Below are 19,611 nucleotides of genomic sequence, written 5' to 3'. Positions count from 1 at the left end.
GTTGACCCTCCGCTGCCCGACTTAATAGTTTCCCCGTTGGGGCTGCTCCCCAATAAGGAAGCTAATAAGTTCAGGCTCATCCACCATCTGTCCTACCCGGTTGGAAAATCGGTCAATGACGGAATTCACCCCGAGGTCATATCAGTATCTTATGTCCGTTTTGACAGGGCAGTGGAATGGCTGAGGAAGCTGGCCCAGGGTTCCCTTTTGGCAAAAACAGACATTGAGGCCGCTTTCCGCCTTTTACCAGTACATCCAGATAGTTTTTACCTCTTGGGGTGTTGGTGGGAGAACAAGTTTTATCTTTGTTTGCCTATGGGCTGCTCAATTTCTTGCTATTACTTTGAAAAGTTCAGCTGTTTTTTGGAGTGGGTGATAAAAAACAAGGCGGGATTGGATTCAATACTGCATTACCTTGACGATTTTCTGTGTATGAGACCTGCAGGATCCACACAATGTTCACTCTTGCTGCGGACAGTGGAGCAGGTGGCCCGCCGCTTTGGCATCCCTTTGGCACCAGAAAAGACTGATGGGCCGGTGACAGTCTTGAAGTTTTTGGGAATAGAATTGGATACCGTTGCTATGGAATGCTGCTTGCCAGAGGATGAGTTGTTATATTTGAGAGATTGCGTTCAGAGAGCTTTGTCGGCAAAAAAGATTCGCTTGCGGGATTTACAATCACTACTGGGGAAGCTTAATTTCGCTTGCAAGATTCTACTCATGGGAAGAGTTTTTTCCCGTCGCCTGGCACAAGCCACGGCGGGGGTGTCACACCCTTCGTATTTTGTGCGTTTGAAGGTCGAACACAAGGCAGACCTCAGTGTGGTCTCGGTTTTTGCAGCTGTATAACGGTCGGTCGTTGTGGATGAAGCAGGCGGTGTCCAACAATGACTTGGTCCTGTACATGGATGCAGCAGGGTCCAGTGGCTTCGGTGCATACTTCGGAGGTAGATGGTGTTTTGGCAAGTGGCCTGAAGCGTGGCAGTCTTTAGGCTTGACCAAAAATTTGGGCTTGTTGGAGCTTTTCCCTATCATCGTGGCTATTGAAGTTTGGGGACAGGACCTGAGAGATAGGAAAGTGCGGTTTATGTGCGACAACTTGGGGGTAATTCAATGTGTCAATAATTTGACGGCGAATTCCCCCCCGGTGGTGGACCTCTTACGGCATATGGTGTTGCAGTGCCTGAAATTTAATCTGTGGATCTGTGCAGCGCATGTCCCAGGCGTGTTGAATTCCGTGGCTGACACATTATCTCGCTTCCAGTGGGATCGTTTTCGAATGCTGGCACCGGACGCGGAGCAGCAGGAGACCGCTTGGCCCGCCTGGTTGTGGGTTCTAGTTTCCGTCCAGCCTGTTAACTTATTCGAGACTCGGTGGCGCTTAGTACTTGGCGACGCTACACAGCGGCATGGGAAGAGTGGCTCAAGCTCGTGGACAATGTCGGTGGTAATGTACCCGAGGAAGAAAGGGTGTATCTTCTACTTTTCATGTTGGGCCGAGCGAGGGAAGATGGTCGGTCGTGGTCGGCGGTTGCTAGCAGGCTGGCCGGTATGGCCTTGTTTTTCAAATTGCTCGGCTGGAGGGACGTTACTAAAGATTTTATGGTACGCCAGGCGTTAAAGGGCTATCGCAAAAAGGGGACGCGGCAAGATTGGAAGCGACCAGTGTCTTTCAAACTGCTACGTAGACTGCTTGAGGTCTTGCCTCAGGTGTGTTTATCGGAATATGAGTATCGATTGTTTGGGACCGCTTTTGTCCTGGCCTTTTTCGGTGCCTTTAGGATTAGAGAGCTAGTTAGCAAGAACACAAAATGTCACGGAGGTTTATGGTTGGATGAGGTTGAATGTGGATGCAGTGCGATGCCGCTTAAATCGGTCCAAGACGGATCAGCTGGGTAGAGGTCGTGTGGTAGAACTCTGGGGGGGTACCGGGCCTAGGAGAGTGCCCGGTCAAACAGGTCTCGTCATTCTTGAAGATGAGAGGAACCCGCGCAGGGTCCTTGTTGTTGCACGAAGACGGGTCTGCCTTGTCTAGCTACCAGTTTGTGTGCATCCTTCGGAGGTGCCTGCAGCAATACAGCCTCAACGAGGCAGAGTTCGCGTCCCATTCCTTCAGGATTGGAGCAGCGACTCAGGCTGTTTATTGGGGACTCAGGCCGTCCAGAAGATCGGACGCTGGGAGTCCTCTAGGTACAGATCTTTTGTGCGGCCCACCCTGTTGTAAAATGCTCATGATGATAGTTGGTTAAGGGCTCTTATGTTTATAATGTATCTTGATTGCCCCCCCTTTTTCCTCTTCCCTACTCCTCCCCCACCCCATCCCTCCCCTCCCCTTGCTATCGTGTCACCTTTTGTCTCGTAGGTTCTCCTTTGCTGGTGTGGATACTAGGCCACTCGTACGTCTATTGGGGTGCCCTGTGGGCGGACGTAAGACCCAATGGGCGTCAATTGGGGGTCCCCAGAGACAAGGCGACGGTGCGCTGGATCGGGGTGAGAGGCATGCTGTGGAGTGAGGTACTGCCTACTTGGCGACAGCACTCTGAGCTTGACAGACCACCGGATGTTCTGGTGCTACACGTAGGGGGCAACGACTTGGGTGTCCGGGCGTCCAGGAACTTGATCCGTGATATCAAGTGCGACTGCCTAAGGCTCCTGTTGTCCCAACCGGTCTAGTACTCATGTGGTCGGACATTGTTGCGCGTCAATTGTGGAGGGGGGCTATATCGATTGAAGATGTAAATAAGACGCGGGTGAAAGTTAATCAGGAGGTCACGCGATTTGTCTCACACATGGGTGGTGTCGTGGTACGACATAGAGATTTAGAGTCTCCATCTTCTGAATTTTTGCGTCAGGATGGCATTCATTTGAATTCTGTGGGTGGTGATATCTGGGCTCTGAGGCTCATTGATGGGGTCGAAAAAGCGTTGCTGTTGTGGGAGCACTTGCACGCACAAGGGGTCATGCGTGCTCGCAGTGGCAGAAAGTAGGGGGGTATCTGAAGGTGGGGGTTTACACGGAAGACAAGGGGGTGAACCCAGTGCAGGAGCGGGTTACCCTAGTGGTGCAATTAATTGGGGATTCGGGTCCTTGCTGGGTTGAGTCTCAGCGGGACATGGTGTGGGCAACATTTGGCTAGTTGTCCTCGAGCCGGTGTGGGGCGGCTGAGGGCAAGTGGTGGAGCCGGTGTTGCATCCTACAGTTTCGTCAGCCTTCATATACCCCCTCCTTTCGGATGTTCTTCAAGGGATATTTTGAAATGTTTGTATATTGTTTATGCTTTGGTATTAATAAACGGGGCTGTTGTGGCCTTATATGTCCAACGTCACGCAGTCTGTGTATTTGTTGAGGTAAGAACCCTGGTGTGTGTGGGATGGTTGGTTGTTCGATGGGAGGGCCTATAGTCAGACTTTCCGGAGTCAAGGTGCTGGACTGGCCAAGTATGTCTTCAGACTTAAATCCTATTGAGCAGACCTGGGCAAGGGGCGGCCCGTGGGCCACATCCGGCCCACCTACTCTCTGTGACCGGCCTGCCTGGCTCAGGGCGTCCTGGCTGGCCGATCAGTGATGAGGGCAATCTGACCTGTTGTCCGGAGCTCCAGGCTCTGGGAGGCCCGTGGTCAGATTGCCCTCATCACACGCTGCGTGCCGGGCAGGGAACAGAGGACAGATCCTGCAGCGCCGCACAGTGTAGGCAGAGTAACGCAGGAATCTGTCCTCTGTTCCCTGCCCGGCAACTTTCTCTGTGACACACGCGCGCGCCCTGATGTCGTCAGTACGGCGCGCGTGTGTGTCATTTGAAAAGTTCCCTTCCGGCAGAAGAAGAAGCTGCAGAAGCCGGGGCCGGTACGGAAAGAAGCAGCGGCGGGGCCCCTACAAGAACAGCAGCGGCGGGGCCCCTACAAGAACAGCAGCGGCGGGGCCCCTACAAGAACAGCAGCGGCGGTGCCCCTACAAGAACAGCAGCGGCGGGGGCCTATACAAGGGAAGAAGCATCTCGGCGGGGGCCCGTACGGAGGTACCTGAGGAGGGAGAGGTGAGTAATAACCTGAGGGGACAATGAGGGGAGGGGGTAACTGGTGAGTAATATTTGGGTGTAGTGATGTAGTATATGGGAATGTAGTTTTACAGGTGTAGTATATAGGGGTCTAGTGATGTATATTACAGGTGCAGTATATAGGAGTGTAGTGATGTATATTACAGGTGCAGTATATAGGAGTGTAGAGATGTATATTACAGGAGCAGTATATAGGAGTGTAGTGATGTATATTACAGGTGCAGTATATAGGAGTGTAGTGATGTATATTACAGGTGCAGTATATAGGAGTGTTGTGATGTATATTACAGGTGCAGTATATAGGAGTGTAGTGATGTATATTACAGGTGCAGTATATAGGAGTGTAGTGATGTATATTACAGTTGCAATATATAGGAGTGTAGTGATGTATACTACAGGTGCAATATATAGGAGTGTAGGAGTGTAGTGATGTATATTACAGTTGCAGTATATAGGAGTGTAGTGATGTATATTACAGTTGCAATATATAGGAGTGTAGTGATGTATACTACAGGTGCAATATATAGGAGTGTAGTGATATATATTACAGGTGCAATATATAGGAGTGTAGGAGTGTAGTGATGTATATTACAGGTGCAATATATAGGAGTGTAGTGATGTATATTACAGGTGCAATATATAGGAGTGTAGGAGTGTAGTGATGTATATTACAGGTGCAGTATATAGGAGTATAGTGATGTATATTACAGGTGCAGTATATAGGAATGTAGTGATGTATATTACAGGTGCAGTATATAAGAATGTAGTGATGTATATTACAGGTGCAGTATATAGGAGTGCCTCCCGCTCCTGAACATTCATCGATTATTCACCGCACTCAGGACCTGGAAACCGGAGCATCACGGTGACAGCGCTGGGCACAGCACCACTGAGGACATCACCGCAGGGACAGGTGAGTATTCTGCAAGCACAGTGACCTCCAGGAGGTCATCGGAGTTTCCAATGAACTCTGATGACCCCCTGCGACACCCACGCTACAGCTTCACGGGTTCATCAGAGTTCATTGGGAACTGTGACGAGTCCCCGAGATGCTCCGGCTTCCAGGTTCTCAACACACACACACACACACACACACACACCTGTATACTCACCAAGCGATGCGGTCCCCAGCGCTGTCCCTGCTTCCAGGTGCTCACTGCAGTGAATATTCAATGAGTATAATTACCGACGATAAGGAGTGGGAGGCAGCAGAGCCAGAGACAGCAGAGCCAGAGACAGCATCGCTGGAGAGAGGTAAATATAGAACATCTTTTTATTAAAAAAACCCGTGTTTTCTCTGGAATTTGTCACACTGATGTCACACAGATCACATCAGTGTGCGATCCGTGTGACACCCGTGCTGCTGGAGAAAAAAAATTGACATGTCTGCGTGTGTGCATGCAGGGCCACGAGGGGTCACACAGCCCGTAAATTACTGTTTGTTTATGAAGGGATAGTATATATACTGTATACAGTATTTGGTAAAACTGAGTTAATTATATTAGTCCGGCCCTCTAAAACCATCCCAATTTCTCATGCGGCCGCATGGGAAAATTAATTGCCCACCCCTGCTATTGAGCATCTGTAGGACATCCTCAAATGAAGTGGAGGAGCAAGGTCTCTAACATCCACCAGCTCTGTGATGTCATGGAGTAGTGGAAGAGGATTCAGTGAAGCGCTAGTGAACTCCAAGCCCAATAGAGTTAAGGCAGTGCTTATAAATAATGGAGACCACACATAATATTCACACTTTGGGCACAATTTGGCTATTTTCACTTAGGAGCGTGCTCACTTATGTTGCCAGCGGCTTAGACATTAATAGCTGTTTGTCACCTTTTTTTAGCGAGCACACCAAATATTTTTAGCGAGCACACTGACCACTGTTGTCCCCTGATAAGATATAATAAAATATTTACAAAAATGTGAAGGGTGTATTCATCTTTATGATATACTGTAGGTCCATGTAGTTAGGATACTGGATCTGGTTTCGAACAGTGCCCGCTGAAAAATCTTAAAGTCTGGAGTCATATACACATTTGCCCACAATCGCTTTACATAACACATAATAATATATTATATTGGAATTCAGTAGACACGAAGAGTCTATGGTTTAAAGAATTATAGTGTCTGCACTTGGTGGGTAATAGTTTACAGCATATAAACTCAGTGGCCCTTTTTTAATAAGCAAGTATTTAGACTGACAACACCCTCTATTAGCCACCGATATTACATATTTCAGCACTATACACTGTACTGCAAAGTCAGTTGAAGATCTGCAGCCTGGATTATGCATCTAAAGTTACAATATGATTCCGGTCCTTTATTGTTACTCTTGTGGGTGAGGATCACTGTGCCACAGCACACCCTGGAGAGGCACAACTAAGTTACTACCTCATCTTCACCACAGCCTCTGATGGTGAGGTCATGCTTGTGCTGGAAGATAACCACCAGGTACCAGTCCAGAGGATATCTTTGCACTGTAGCAGCTGACTCTAGGGGTTGAAGATGCAGAAATGTACTCACATGCAGGCAGGAAGGCTGATTCAGGCAGAGGTACAGCATGAAGGGCATCATATTCTCCTTAGGCTATGAGCGCACTAGAAAAAGGATTTTTCTCAAGAAATTTCTTAAGAAATTTCTTGAGAGTGAAGGATTAGCGCACCTGCGTTACAAATAACGCACCAATAACGCACCAAAAAACGCATGTGTTTTTACCGCGTTTTGGTGCGTTTTTTTGCAGGTTGGTCTCTGCGTTTTTTAATGCTTTAACAGCAATAAATAAGATAGATAATAGATAGATAATCGATAAATAGATAGATAATGGATAGATAGAAAGATGAATAGATAGATAATAGATAGATAAATAGATAGATAATGGATAGACAGATAGATAGATGGATAGATGGATATATGGATGGATGGATAGATGGATAGATAGATAGAAAGATGGATAGATAGATGAATAGATAGATAGATAGAGATGAGAAAAACCTATATAATGTCCTACCCCCCGTGCATATTCTAAGCTGGCACCCTTTAGTGACTTTCATGTAGCACTAAAGGGTGCTTAGCCTTGTAGTTAGCCAAAAAAAAAACCCGACATGGGGTCCCCCCTATCTTTTGTAGCCAGCTAGGGTACAGCAGATGGCTGCAGCCTGCAGATCACAGCTGGCAGCTTCACCTTGGCTGGTAATCCAAAACAGAGGGCACCCCACGCTGTTATTTTAAATTAAATAAATAATTTAAAACAAAAAACGTGGGGTCCCCCTCAAATTGGATCACCAGCCAAGGTAAAGCGGACAGCTGTGGTCTGGTATTCTCAGACTAGGGAGGTCCACCGTTATTTGACACTCCCCAGCCTAAAAATAGCAGGCCACAGCCGCCCCAGAAGTGGCGCCTGTATTGGATGTGCCAATCCTGGCGCTTTACCCCAACTCATCCCATTGCACTGGTGCGGTGGCAAACAGGATAATATATGGGGTTGATGCCAGATGTGTAATGTCACCTGGCATCAAGCCCTGGGGTTAGTGGGGTTAGTGATGTCACGCATCATGAACCCAGTCCGTAATAAAAAAAAAATAGACAACAAAAAAAGTTTTATTTGAAAAAACACTGCCCAAAACATTCCCTCTTTCACCAATTCATTTAAAAGAACAATCAAATCCGGGTCCGGCGTAATCCAATAAGGGGGTCCCACGACGATCCATACCATAGTCACTGTTCCAGTCAATGAAGAACAGAATGTTCCCCATTGGCTGGGAAAGTAGTGCAGTGACCTGAGCTAACATCATGAGGTCAGCCCAGGTCACTGCAAGGGATGAGATCATTACCTGCTGTGACGATCTCCTGCTCTCCTGACGTCAGCGCTGTCACTGACTTCTATGCCCGCCGCGTTCTCAGCTGTATCGCGGGAGCCCGTGATGTCACCGCTAATGACAGTCTCGGGCCGCCCGCGAGACGTGATGTGAAACCGCGGCGGGCATAGAAGGCAGTGACAGCACTGACGTCAGGAGTGCAGGAGATCGTCACAGCAGGTAATGATCTCATCTAACCTCCTGGCAGCAGCGCTCATCATCCCTGCGGCTGCCCGCACTGCAGTGTGAGAAGCTGCTGATACTGCAGTGCGGGCAGACACTGGCACACTGCAGTGCGGGCAGCCGCGGGGCGGGAGCGGGACACAGACTGCACAGGCACCTGACGGAGGTCACACGGAAGTGCTTCCATGCGGCTTCCGAGGATTTTGCAGGCCCATTGACTTGTAATGAGTCACGGTCCGTTATCACGGAACAGAATAGGACATGTTCCATAATAATGGAGCGGACATACGGCATCCGATGTGTTTTTTGTAGGATCGGATGCACACGGAAGTGCTTCTATGTGCTATCAGATCCTACACAAAAGACATTGAAAAAATAGTCCTGATGATTACATTACAGTCAATGGAGTGAATAACGTAGTTAGCGGCAGAAAAGAAGTGACATGCTCATTCTTTTTCTTAAGAAAATCTACCGAAAGAATTTTCTTAAGAAAAAAACGCAGTGTGCACACAGCTATTTTTTTTTTGCCATAGGTTATGCTGGGGAATGTCTGCAGAAAGGTTACAACCATTTTCTCAAGAAAGTTCTGCAGCAAAAACGCAAAAAAAAACGCAGGTAAAAACGCAGTGTGTGAACATAGCCTTATTAGGCTCAAAGCCCAAACCCCTCCAATTCACTAGGAAAAGGATTTTACCATTCACCAGTTTCATGGCCTGGATGTTTTGTTTACCTTAGAGACGTCCTCCTAGCTGACTGGTGAAGACAGTGTACTAGGATTCTTGATGTAGCGGCTCAAGACGACAAACTTGAGGAGAGATGTGGAAGGAATTGGGGATACGTATGGAGGCCAGAAGCTTCAGCTTGTAGGATATGGAATTGTTCTGCTGGAGAACCTCAAAGGGACCAATAAAGCGGGGACCCAACTTGTAGGAAGGCATCCTGAGATGGACATATCTGGAAGAGAGCCATACTTTTGTTTCTAGACCAGAACAAGGGAGGATCCAGGTATCGCTTATTCTCATGCTTTTTTATCCGTACTCAGGACTGCTCCAGAGACTTTGGTCTCCGCCCAGATTTTGGAGAAACTCTTGATGAGAACATCGTCCTTAGGTTTGTGGAGTTGATGGCCACAGGAAATGGAATATTGGGCTTTACACCTTACAATTAGGTGTGCGATCTCGTATGCGATGTGACACGCCCAGGTCGCATATGCGATTGAATGAGATTGCACGTAGGTCGTTCATTTGCTGTCACACGTGCGTTAGTAGTCTATGTTAAATTGATCAATTTTGTGTGCGATCCTTTAGATCATGTGTTCTGTGACGTATGCATTGGGCACCTTTTTTTTTTTTTTTTATTTACTGACTTGCCAAGCGTGTGTAATGTGTAGAGATGCGTTTTTACTATGTCATCTGCCATTCAGCTCTGCTACATGGCCGCTGACAGCAGCCACAGACAGCCATGTAGCAGCGGTGAAAGGCAGATGACAGCAGACACAGAAAGAGCCGCACGATCAGAATGAACTCGGGTGAACCTCACCCGACTTCATGGTCATGCTGCGGCTCTGTCTGTGTCGCGTCCCGATTAGCGGTCACCAGTGAAGGGCTCACCATGACATGACATGATTAATCTAGGACTTATTGGCAGCTATGGGCTGCCAATAACTCCTTATTACCCCGATTTGCCAACGCACCAGGGCAAATCGGGAAGAGCCGGGTACAGTCCCAGAACTGTCGCATCTAATGTATGCGGCAATTCTGGGCGGCTGCTGACTGATATTGTTAGGCTGGGGGGCTCCCCATAACGTGGAGCTCCCCATCCTGAGAATACCAGCCTTCAGCCGTATGGCTTTATCTGGCTGGTTTTAAAATTGGGGGGGACCGCACGCCATTTGTTTTAATTATCGCGCGGCTGTCTTCAGTTGCTGCATGGAGCTGTCAGAAGCGACGGTGTCTTCTGCAGCTCCTGTCACCTCCATGTAGCAGAGCTGGAAGCGACGCTGGAACTCCGTGGATTACGCCGGATATGGAGGGCTTTTTCGGGCTGAATAAAGTGGTGAACGAGGGTATTTGTTAGTGGTTTTTATTGCAAATAAAGGATTTTTCAGATGTGTGTGTGTATTTATTTCCTGTAACTTACAGATTACTCATGGAAGGTATCTCGAGGAGACGCCTGACATGATTAATCTAGGATTTAGTGGCAGCTATGGGCTGCCATTAACTCCTTATTACCCCGATTGCCAACGCACCAGGGCAAATCGGGAAGAGCCAGGTACAGTCCCAGAACTGTCGCATCTAATGTATGTGGCAATTCTGGGCAGCTGCTGGCTAATATTGTTAGGCTGGGGGGCTCCCTAGAACGTGGGGCTCCTCATCCTGAGAATACCAGCCTGCAGCCGCATGGCTTTATCTGGCTGGTATTAAAATTGGGGGGACCGCACGCCGTTTTTTTAAATTATTTATTTATTTATTTCTCTGCCACACCGGTGGCTGTGATTGGTTGCAGTTAGACAGCTGTCACTCAGCGTGTAGGCGTGTCTCACTGCAACCAATCATATTTGCCGGTGGGCGGGGAAAGCAGGGAATACGAGATTGATTAATGAGCGGCTGGCTTTTTCAAAATAGTAAAAGCCGCCGGAGCTTTTATAACAGCAGTGCAGCGCCGCGCCGGAGATCGGGGAACGGTAAGTATGAAAGAGGGGGGGAACTGACCGACAGACAGCGAGAGAGACAGATAAGACAGAGAGACCGACCGACAGACATATAGAGAGACCGACCAACGGACTGAGGGAGAGAACGAAACAGAAAAAGAAAAAAGACCGACATCACATGAAAAAAGCACAAAACGTACACGGAGCATACAGAGATGCGTCCGTGTCACTTAGGCGTGCGCACACACCCATTGACTTTCATTGGGCCCGTGTGTTCGTGTTCCGTGATGAAAACGGACATGCTTCTTTGCAAAACGGAGACACAAAAGTAGCACGCACACGGACACACGGACCTTAATGAAAAACGCACATGTGTCCTCAAACATTAAATAACATTGGTGCACGTTTGTCCATGTCTCCGGTATATATGGGAACGGACCAAACTCGCACGTGTTTGACGGATGTGTGTTGCAGGCCTGAGAAATAGGATAGATTCGACCACGAGGAGGTGAGGAACCCACAAGTAGTTCAATAGAACAATCATACTGCGTATGTGGTGGTAACATCTCTGCTATCCTCTTGTCTAGGACGTTCACAAAGGACCAGTAGGCAAGTGGCAGACCTAGAAGATTTGATGGAGTCGCTGGTAGTCAGGCAGTACGGACAGGAACGAGACATTTCTCGTGACCGGACTGAACCCATGTGAGCACTTCATCTGATCTCATGTCCAAGACAGACTCATGAATTTGAAGCCACAGCAGGCCCAGTAGCAGTGGATGTTAGAGTACTGGCAGCTCATAGAATTCGATCATCTCAGAGTTCAGCATTCCCACCTAAAGTTCGTCCTTGATTTTCTCGGACAGACCCTCCCAGAATGCAGCTACCAGTGTCTCATTAATCCAGCAGAGTTCAGAGGACAGGGTGTGGAAATGGATGGTATACTGGCCTATAATGAGACTTCCCTGGCACAGTCTGAGAAGAAAGATGATGCTGAAGTGATATGACTTGGCTCATTGAATACCTTGCAGAATACCTCCAGGAAAGTTCGAGACAAAAGGATCTCTTCTCTCCCATAGTGGATTGATCCAGGCAAGGGCCTCAGCAGTCAGATGAAACATCAAAAAAGGCCACTTTGGCCCAGTTCAAAGGGAACTGGTGAGCGTGCACTGATTTAGGAATACTCTGCATTGCTTGGGGTCACCATCAAACAACGAAAGAGCACACAATCGTGGACCGGAACCAGGAGCTGAATTAATTGATGAACTAGACACTACAACCGGGACAGGATCAGGTGGAGCCATTGGTATCAAAGTGTGGAGATGGGTGTCCACTGACAGCAAGTAGGTCAGGATTTAATCTTGTTCTTTCCATAGACGGATCAGAACTTGTTGCAGACCTCCGAGCTGAGTGGTACTTGAGCCAGCTGGGTCCATGGCCTGAGCAAATTGTTACGCTAGTGAGTGTGGAGCCACTGTGCCACAGCACTGGCTCACCCTGGAGGGGTGTAACTAAGCGACTAACTTGTTTTTACTGGTCTGATGTGATGGTTAGGTTAGGCTTTTGCTGGAAGGTAGCCGCCAGGTGCCACGCAAAAGGTTATCTCGACACTGTAGCAGCTGACCTCAGGGGTCGAGGATGCAGGAACGGACTCCGGTACAGCCAGGACAACTGGAACAAACTGGACATCTGATTCAGACAGGTACAGCAGGCATTAGCAGGTTAGGCAGGTACTGCAGGGACAAAAAATACTAGAACACAGGTTCGGGTTAGCCGCACAGGTAACGGACGTAGGGTAAAGGAATCAGGCCCCAACAAGTAGCAAGCATGTCTCTAGCAGTAAAGCCTGCTTTACACGTTGCAATTTCGCATACGATTTCGTATGCGATTTGCAACATCCCCATCGTATGTGTGGCACATTCAATTTGTTGAACGTGCTGCACATACGAGTAACCCCCCCGTCACATGTACTTACCCATCCATACGACCTCGATGTGGGCGGCGAACGTCCACTTCCTGGAGTGGGAGGGACGTTCGGCGTCACATCGACGTCACGCGGCAGCCGGCCAATAGAAGCGGAGGGGCGGAGCTGAGCAGGACGTAAACATCCCTCCCGCCTCCTTCCTTCCGCATTGTGGGCCGGGAGCCACAGGACGCTGGTAAGATCTGTTCATTGTTCTCGGGGTGTCACACACTGCAATGTGTGCTACCCCGGGGACGATGAATAATCTGACGTGCAATTCTAGAGACAGGTACGATGTGTATGCAATGAATGTTTTAACGTTCAATCGCAATCGCACGTACCTGTCACACACTGCAATGTAACTTACAATTCCGGATGTGCGTCACTTACGACGTGACCCCGCCGACACATTGTAAGATATATTGCAGCGTGTAAAGCAGGCTTAAGACCACGTTGCTTAGGCATCTCCCATAGGGGGAGCATGCCTTAAGTACCTAGTGCCTCTCAGCCATAAGCTGAGAAGCATTTCCTGGTTAGTACACACTGCCCTTTTAAGAACAGTGAGATGCCACCACTGCGTGGCTGGGAGGGTGAGTGCAGTGGCATCCCTACTGGATGGAGGGAGTGGGCCAGTGCGGGGACGCCGATGTGGGTGTTAAATTTCTTAAATGTTGTATACTTTAAAAAGTATAGAACTAATGATTTAAATTAATAATAGAAACTGAAAAGTGACCATTCTAGACCTTTCTGTAATCCTCAGTATAAGCCAGTATCATACATCAGTTCTTTTCTGAGGAAAACAGTCAGAAATTATCAAAGCTTCCATGCCAGTTTATAGCGGTGAAGTGGGCAGAGCTGAGGTGGGGCATGGTTAGCGCCATTCATTAAGAAGGCCGCCTTTTTGTAGGCCAGAAATGCTACCCTAGTCCATGCACCCATTCTTATTTTGTCCCCGACTAGAGTAGCATTTCTTGTGAGGTGCACATCACTCAAAAATGCACTGAATTCATTAGGTGGCCTGTGCCCCTTAATGAACTTGACACGTTTTACTCCAGCAAGCCCTTCATTAATAATAGCATGCGCTACGCCAGATTTAATGAATTGGCTTCTTTGTGGTTTTTTTCTCCAGTACGTTGAACCCATGTTTAGTCCGTGTTTCAATTTTTACAGTCCTTCTTTCATCTGGTTTTCTTGGAAAAAATAATATTCTTAGCTTCTCTTACCCAATAAACTGTAAAATACGGACAACACATAGATGACATTCTTGATTTCTTCATGGGGTCACTAACTTACATTGGCGAGTTTGATCCAGAACACTCATTATTATTATTATTATTGTTTATTTATAGAGCACCATTGATTCCATGGTGCTGTACATGAGGGGGTTACATACAGAATACATGTACACGTTACAATAGACAGACTAGCACAGGGGGAAGAGGGCCCTGCCCTTGCGGGCTTACATCCTAAAGGATTTTGGGGAGGAGACAGTAGGTGGGGTGTAGGTGGGGCGGCAGCTCCGCACGGTGGTGGGGCGGCAGCTCCGCACGGTGGTGGGGCGGCAGCTCCGCACGGTGGTGGGGCGGCAGCTCCGCACGGTGGTGGGGCGGCAGCTCCGCACGGTGGTGGGGCGGCAGCTCCGCACGGTGGTGGGGCGGCAGCCACACTCATCAAAGTAGGACATGTCTCTGTTTTGTTTTTCTTTGCGGACAAAATTTAAGATCTGTCTGAAAAAGTAACAGATAGCACATGTGTGAAAATAAAGCTGTGCTATGACCAAATGACAGCCCATGCTATGACCAATGACAGCCCATGCAGTAAGCCTTCACCTGGCCATTTTTGTTGGAAGGCAGTTTAACCTTGAGTATCATTCAGGTACATCTGTCTTTTTTGCACTTTCAAAAATATTACTTTGTGCTTTGTCTTTATGTTTTACAATATGTTCTGAAAACAACGTTTTACCCTGTTTCGTCAGGGGGAGTGTGTATGGAAACGGAAAGTGCTTTTAAATATGTACACATATCAAATGAAAAGACGAGAAGTGTGTCTTAAACAGCTAAAAATAGCATTACTATTCCACACTATAGTGGCACATGCCACAGTGTATCACCCATGACAAAAGGGAACTTCCAGTTTCCAGTTCGTGGAAAGCATAAGAGGTGCAGGACTATTAGTATGTTGCTGCCAGCATATCTTCACATAAACACACAACCCACCAGGCCCTACTGTCAGAAGGACCAGGAGAGAGAGCAGATGTGCATGTGTACAGTGGTAGAATGGAAATAACAATGTCGTAACCATTGGAACCAACTTCAGACATGTTTAGATTGGAAAGCTAGGCTAATACTCTATTACTCACAATAACTTGACTACTAATTAGGCTTGTATCTGCTGTAGGACTACTTTCTCTGTATTGTCACCCATCCCTCCTCTTTTCTGAACTACCTTGCTGTATTGATTATGTTTTGTGTATTTTTAATTATTTCTAAATATAATAGGTGTCAGAGTATTTGAATTTTATGTATTTTTATATTAACCATGAATTCAATATTAAGTGTTGACTATCCTTGTCTAGATAGCACTATGAATAAACTGAACATGGTTTAACACACAATGATATTCTTTTGCAGAAACCAGGACCATCTGTTTACCCTGCTCTACCAAGAACCTTTTACTCACCTCTTACGCTTCATACATTGCCAAGGAGTGGAGAAAACTTGTATACCCATCTGCCTCTGCACTCACAGAATCTTCAACGGACTCCCTACCCAATGATCCCTATTGGGGGCATCCAAATGGTACAGGCCCGACCCAGCCCTCAACACTCCCTAGTAGGACCTATGCTTTCTGAACTACATGTAGAAGGTCCGTATAAGGAGCCACCCCAAGGAGGAAGTGAGCAGCTACTCAGGACTAACAGGAGAGAGGAAGAAGAAGACAGGGTAATGTCACCTCCCAGCACAGCCCAACAGAGCTCCCCAACTCCAAGCACTTACTGCCAAACTGCTAGCACGTCATCTCCACCACCTGGAAGACCTCACTCTGTCACTGGTTCTCAAAAGGAAGACCATGTGGAAGGCGAAGGGTGAATAGACTCTACCTAATGGGGTGACCTTATTCTCAGATCCTTCTCTCTGATAGCTATATGTAGGTTACAGCATGAGGCTAACTGTAGGATGTAAGAGGAATCCTTTGAAGGATAACAGTCCTAAGAGTTAAAAAATGCAAATACAGCTTTGTAAGACTTGTTATGGATCCTTTAAGGGTACAGGGTAAGAATTGTGTGGAGTTGTGGAAGGAAACCTTTTAATAATGGAAAGTAGTGAACATGTACGAATTTAAGCATCCAGGGGTATGTTTGACCCTTTTAGCGTACACAATTTTATTTTCTACTGTGGTACTGAAAGACAAATGCATCCACATCTCTATTATAGAATGATTTTATATATATATATATATATATATATATATATATATATATATATATATATATGTGTATAATCACACACACACAAACGATACACATCCTTTCCCTCCCACTTTGGGCCAAAGGGAACAACTTCATTTCATTCCATTTTTTGTCCCACTATCTCACGTCCCATATGCAGTTTATCTGTGCCTTTTTATACACACTTTTCCTTTAAGATAAGAAAAAAATATATAAAAAAGGAACTTTCTACGCTGTGAAAATGTGAATCTTTTCCAATGTGCACCTACTCTTATTAATATTTTATTGGGGAAAGCCTGATTTCTATGAATTCTTTACGCTGTGCTTCCCCCCATAATGTGATCCTGAGATGTTGGAAGGAAATGCACTGAAAGTTGTTTTTTTAAGCATATATATCTGAATATATATCTATATATATTGAATTGGGATAGGTGTCTACAGTGGTGTACAGAGATATTTATACATCTTTATTTAATTAGAACTGTATTGTCTTTTTCTGTTTTTTTTTTTGCTTTAAGGGGTTTGGGTACAAAAAAAGAAAGCTTTATTTTTATTTTATGTTGTCAATAAACCCAGCACTTGTTAAATGTGATGAAAGTGGTACAGCACTCGGAGAGCTGCAGTAACTGCACTGTATTATATGGAGGAGTACCCGTTCAGAATGTGAGAGCGCATGGTCAGTGGACGTGGCGCACTGCACAGAGTCACCATGTACGGTGTCCATTGTTTGGCACAAGAGTTTCTTCCTTGGTGTGGCATACATTACACCAGGGTGCTTACATGGTACTCCTTGAAGGCCGGTTAGAAGAGTAGTAGTATTTTATTTAAAACTTGTATAATAATATTGATTTCTTGATAATTTATCCTTACACTCATCTGCTTGGGAATTGCCCGTGCATTTTCATATTCCTTATATCATAGGGTTAACTCCAATCACTCATTCAGGTTTAAGTGCAATCTATTATTAAGCACTTAAGGAAAATGTCTTCACCTAGCACCTTATTTCCATTGATTTTCCTAATTCCCTGGCCATTCTTTCTCATTTACACCAAATTTCTGGGTTTTTTTTCATTAATATTCCAATACCCTTACCCCCTGTTTTTGCACTTTTGTAGTTACTTTTTTATTGCCTAGGGTACACTTTTTAGTCAGTCATTTCAGCTGAACCATGCTTATAATAGAAATTTATTGTCTCTATTGCAGAATCCAAAAACAAATGTATCTTGGGGGCGACGATTTAAGCACTTTTATTTATCAATGAAACCATCGAGTACCTTATTTTCTAGTGTCCTCAGCATCAGCCGACTCTGCATATATAACCATTTGAGGTGATCCTACTATTATTTGGTGTCGCATAACCAGCTTCACAATAAACACAGTAAACCTTTCTTGATTCAGTCACTTTCAGTATGCACATCTGTGGTTAGATATTTGGTGACCTGACAACTGACACTTTGCACTGAAACATGACTGCCACAACTCTGAGCCAAGAGGACTTTTTCTTGCATGCCTGCTTGTATAACTGGTGCTTCGATAAGTTACACATACTGCTGTTTGACAGGAGCTTGCACTACGTGGACATCAGGATTTTGGGGGATTTCTACAGTATTTCTTTTCTTGATTATTTACACATGGTAGCTACCATATTTATTTACCTATAAATATACCTAAATGTAATGTTTTGGTGCCCTTAGGCAAATAGTATGTAACTTGTGTATATATAGTAATAAAACACACAAGCATTGTACGCAGACATACATGCAAACACTCATCATTTAGATTTGTTTAACCACACCAGTGTTTATTTTTTTATTTCACCGCTGAAGTGTTGATTTAAATTGAAGTCCCCTGCCCCCTGTGTCGCTCACCTGCCGCCGTGTTCTTCTATTATCACCGCCACTCCTTCGGGCTCCACAAATTTGTGACCAGTGTTTCATGTACCGCGCTGGAGATCACAACTCAATGTAACTCTATGAGAGCCTTGTTCTGGCTTTCATAGACTGGAATTCAGCTCTTGTGACTTAACTTCTTACTTCTGGCCAGTCAGATGTGGGATCAGAGTGATGCTGAAAAAATGAAGACACTGGAAAGTGAGAATGAGGGTAGGATTCCACTGCGAGAGACTCGAGCATATGTCACATCACATCACCCGGGATGGCCTGCCTCTTTCCCGACAGGAGCGGGTCAGCTGCATAGAAATAGATGCAGCGGAGACACTCCTGTCGGGAAAGAGGCAAGCTGTCCCAGGTGATGCGATGCGAGATACGCCCGAGTCTCTCACAAATGGAATCCTACCCTAAGACTGGGCGTAGGGGACTTTGATTTAAAGCACCACTCCAGCAATGAAATAAAAACTCTGGAGTGGCGCTTTAATATTTTTTATTATTCTCACTGATCCATTTAATAGGACAATATGGAAAAATAGATGCAGGTTATTTCTGTGTGCTACCTCAATGGAAGTAGTATTTATATCAGTGATCATGGCAGAGAGCTGCTTTTTAAAAGGCAAAATATTCTTATAGAAATTGAGGCCACTGAGAGTGTTTGTGAATCTAGTCATAAATCCTAAAATGCACCTGTGTAGATTCTATGTCTTTGTTAAAATCTCGGAGGTTCAGAGCATCTTTTGCAGATCCAACCAAAAATATTGGCTAAAATAGCACAGAATGCTGCACAATTATGTGCAGTGAAACCTTGACGGACCCCGTTATAGTCATTGGTGTTTGCTGGGCACCATTGGTGTCCGTCATGATATGGAACCGGCAGTGCCTTTATTTTTGTGGTTCTGCTCTTTTGAAAAGCAGAACAATGGAAATGAAGAATGCAAATGTGAATAGGCACTAAATAGTTTGCCAAAGCAAAACAGAAGTTTGGCACAGATCAACGCTGTGGAGATTTCCAACTGGATACAGTCTGACAGATAACTTACTGGTCTTTGTTGAAAAGTTACTTAACCCTTATGCGCCAAACAAAAATATAGCATTGTTGCATGTTGATCACGGCACTCCAATTAGGTGGTGCACTAGTAGGGTACTGAAGAACTAGCTACTCTGTGATTTATCTTGAGATGATACTTATTAGCATTCCAATATGCATGTTAATTGTACCTCAGACATTTAGGTCAATAACTTAGATGTTCTTCAGATATTGTATCTAAGAGAAATGTGTGAGATATAAAGGTGCTAATGGCAAGACAGCATGGCCACAGTGGTGAGGCGCCTTTCCTCTGTGGTCATGCCGCTTTTCCATCAGCACCTTTCCCGAATGCAATCTGTGCATCTGAAGAAGGTAAAGCTATTGACCGAAACGTGGTATGTGCAATTAACATCCATATTGGATTGCTAAGAAATATCACCTCAGTTTACACATGGAATGTCTACTGCTTCTGACCTAGCGAGAATTTAGAAACCCTACAGTTATAGGATTTACTGGAAAGGGGTTTTACTGTATTTTCAAACTGAA

General features: G+C 45.9%; 1 protein-coding gene across 2 annotated transcripts in view; it reads left to right on the top strand.

Moving 5' to 3' along the window:
* Positions 1-18,273, top strand: part of HIVEP3 (HIVEP zinc finger 3) — a 233,510-nt gene extending 215,237 nt beyond the window's left edge. For both annotated transcript variants that reach the window (XM_075335951.1, XM_075335950.1), the window contains exon 8: positions 15,332-18,273. In XM_075335951.1, coding sequence (XP_075192066.1) covers positions 15,332-15,790 — 459 coding nt within the window. In that variant the 3' untranslated portion in view covers positions 15,791-18,273. The remainder of the gene's footprint in view (positions 1-15,331) is intronic.
* Positions 18,274-19,611: the final 1,338 nt, after the last annotated feature.

This window comes from Anomaloglossus baeobatrachus, chromosome 2, assembly GCF_048569485.1.
Source record: "Anomaloglossus baeobatrachus isolate aAnoBae1 chromosome 2, aAnoBae1.hap1, whole genome shotgun sequence".
In the NCBI taxonomy this organism is placed as follows: Eukaryota; Metazoa; Chordata; class Amphibia; order Anura; family Aromobatidae; genus Anomaloglossus; species Anomaloglossus baeobatrachus.
The sequence above is the reverse complement of the archived record's forward strand: the minus strand, read 5'-3'. Positions and strand labels throughout refer to the sequence as shown.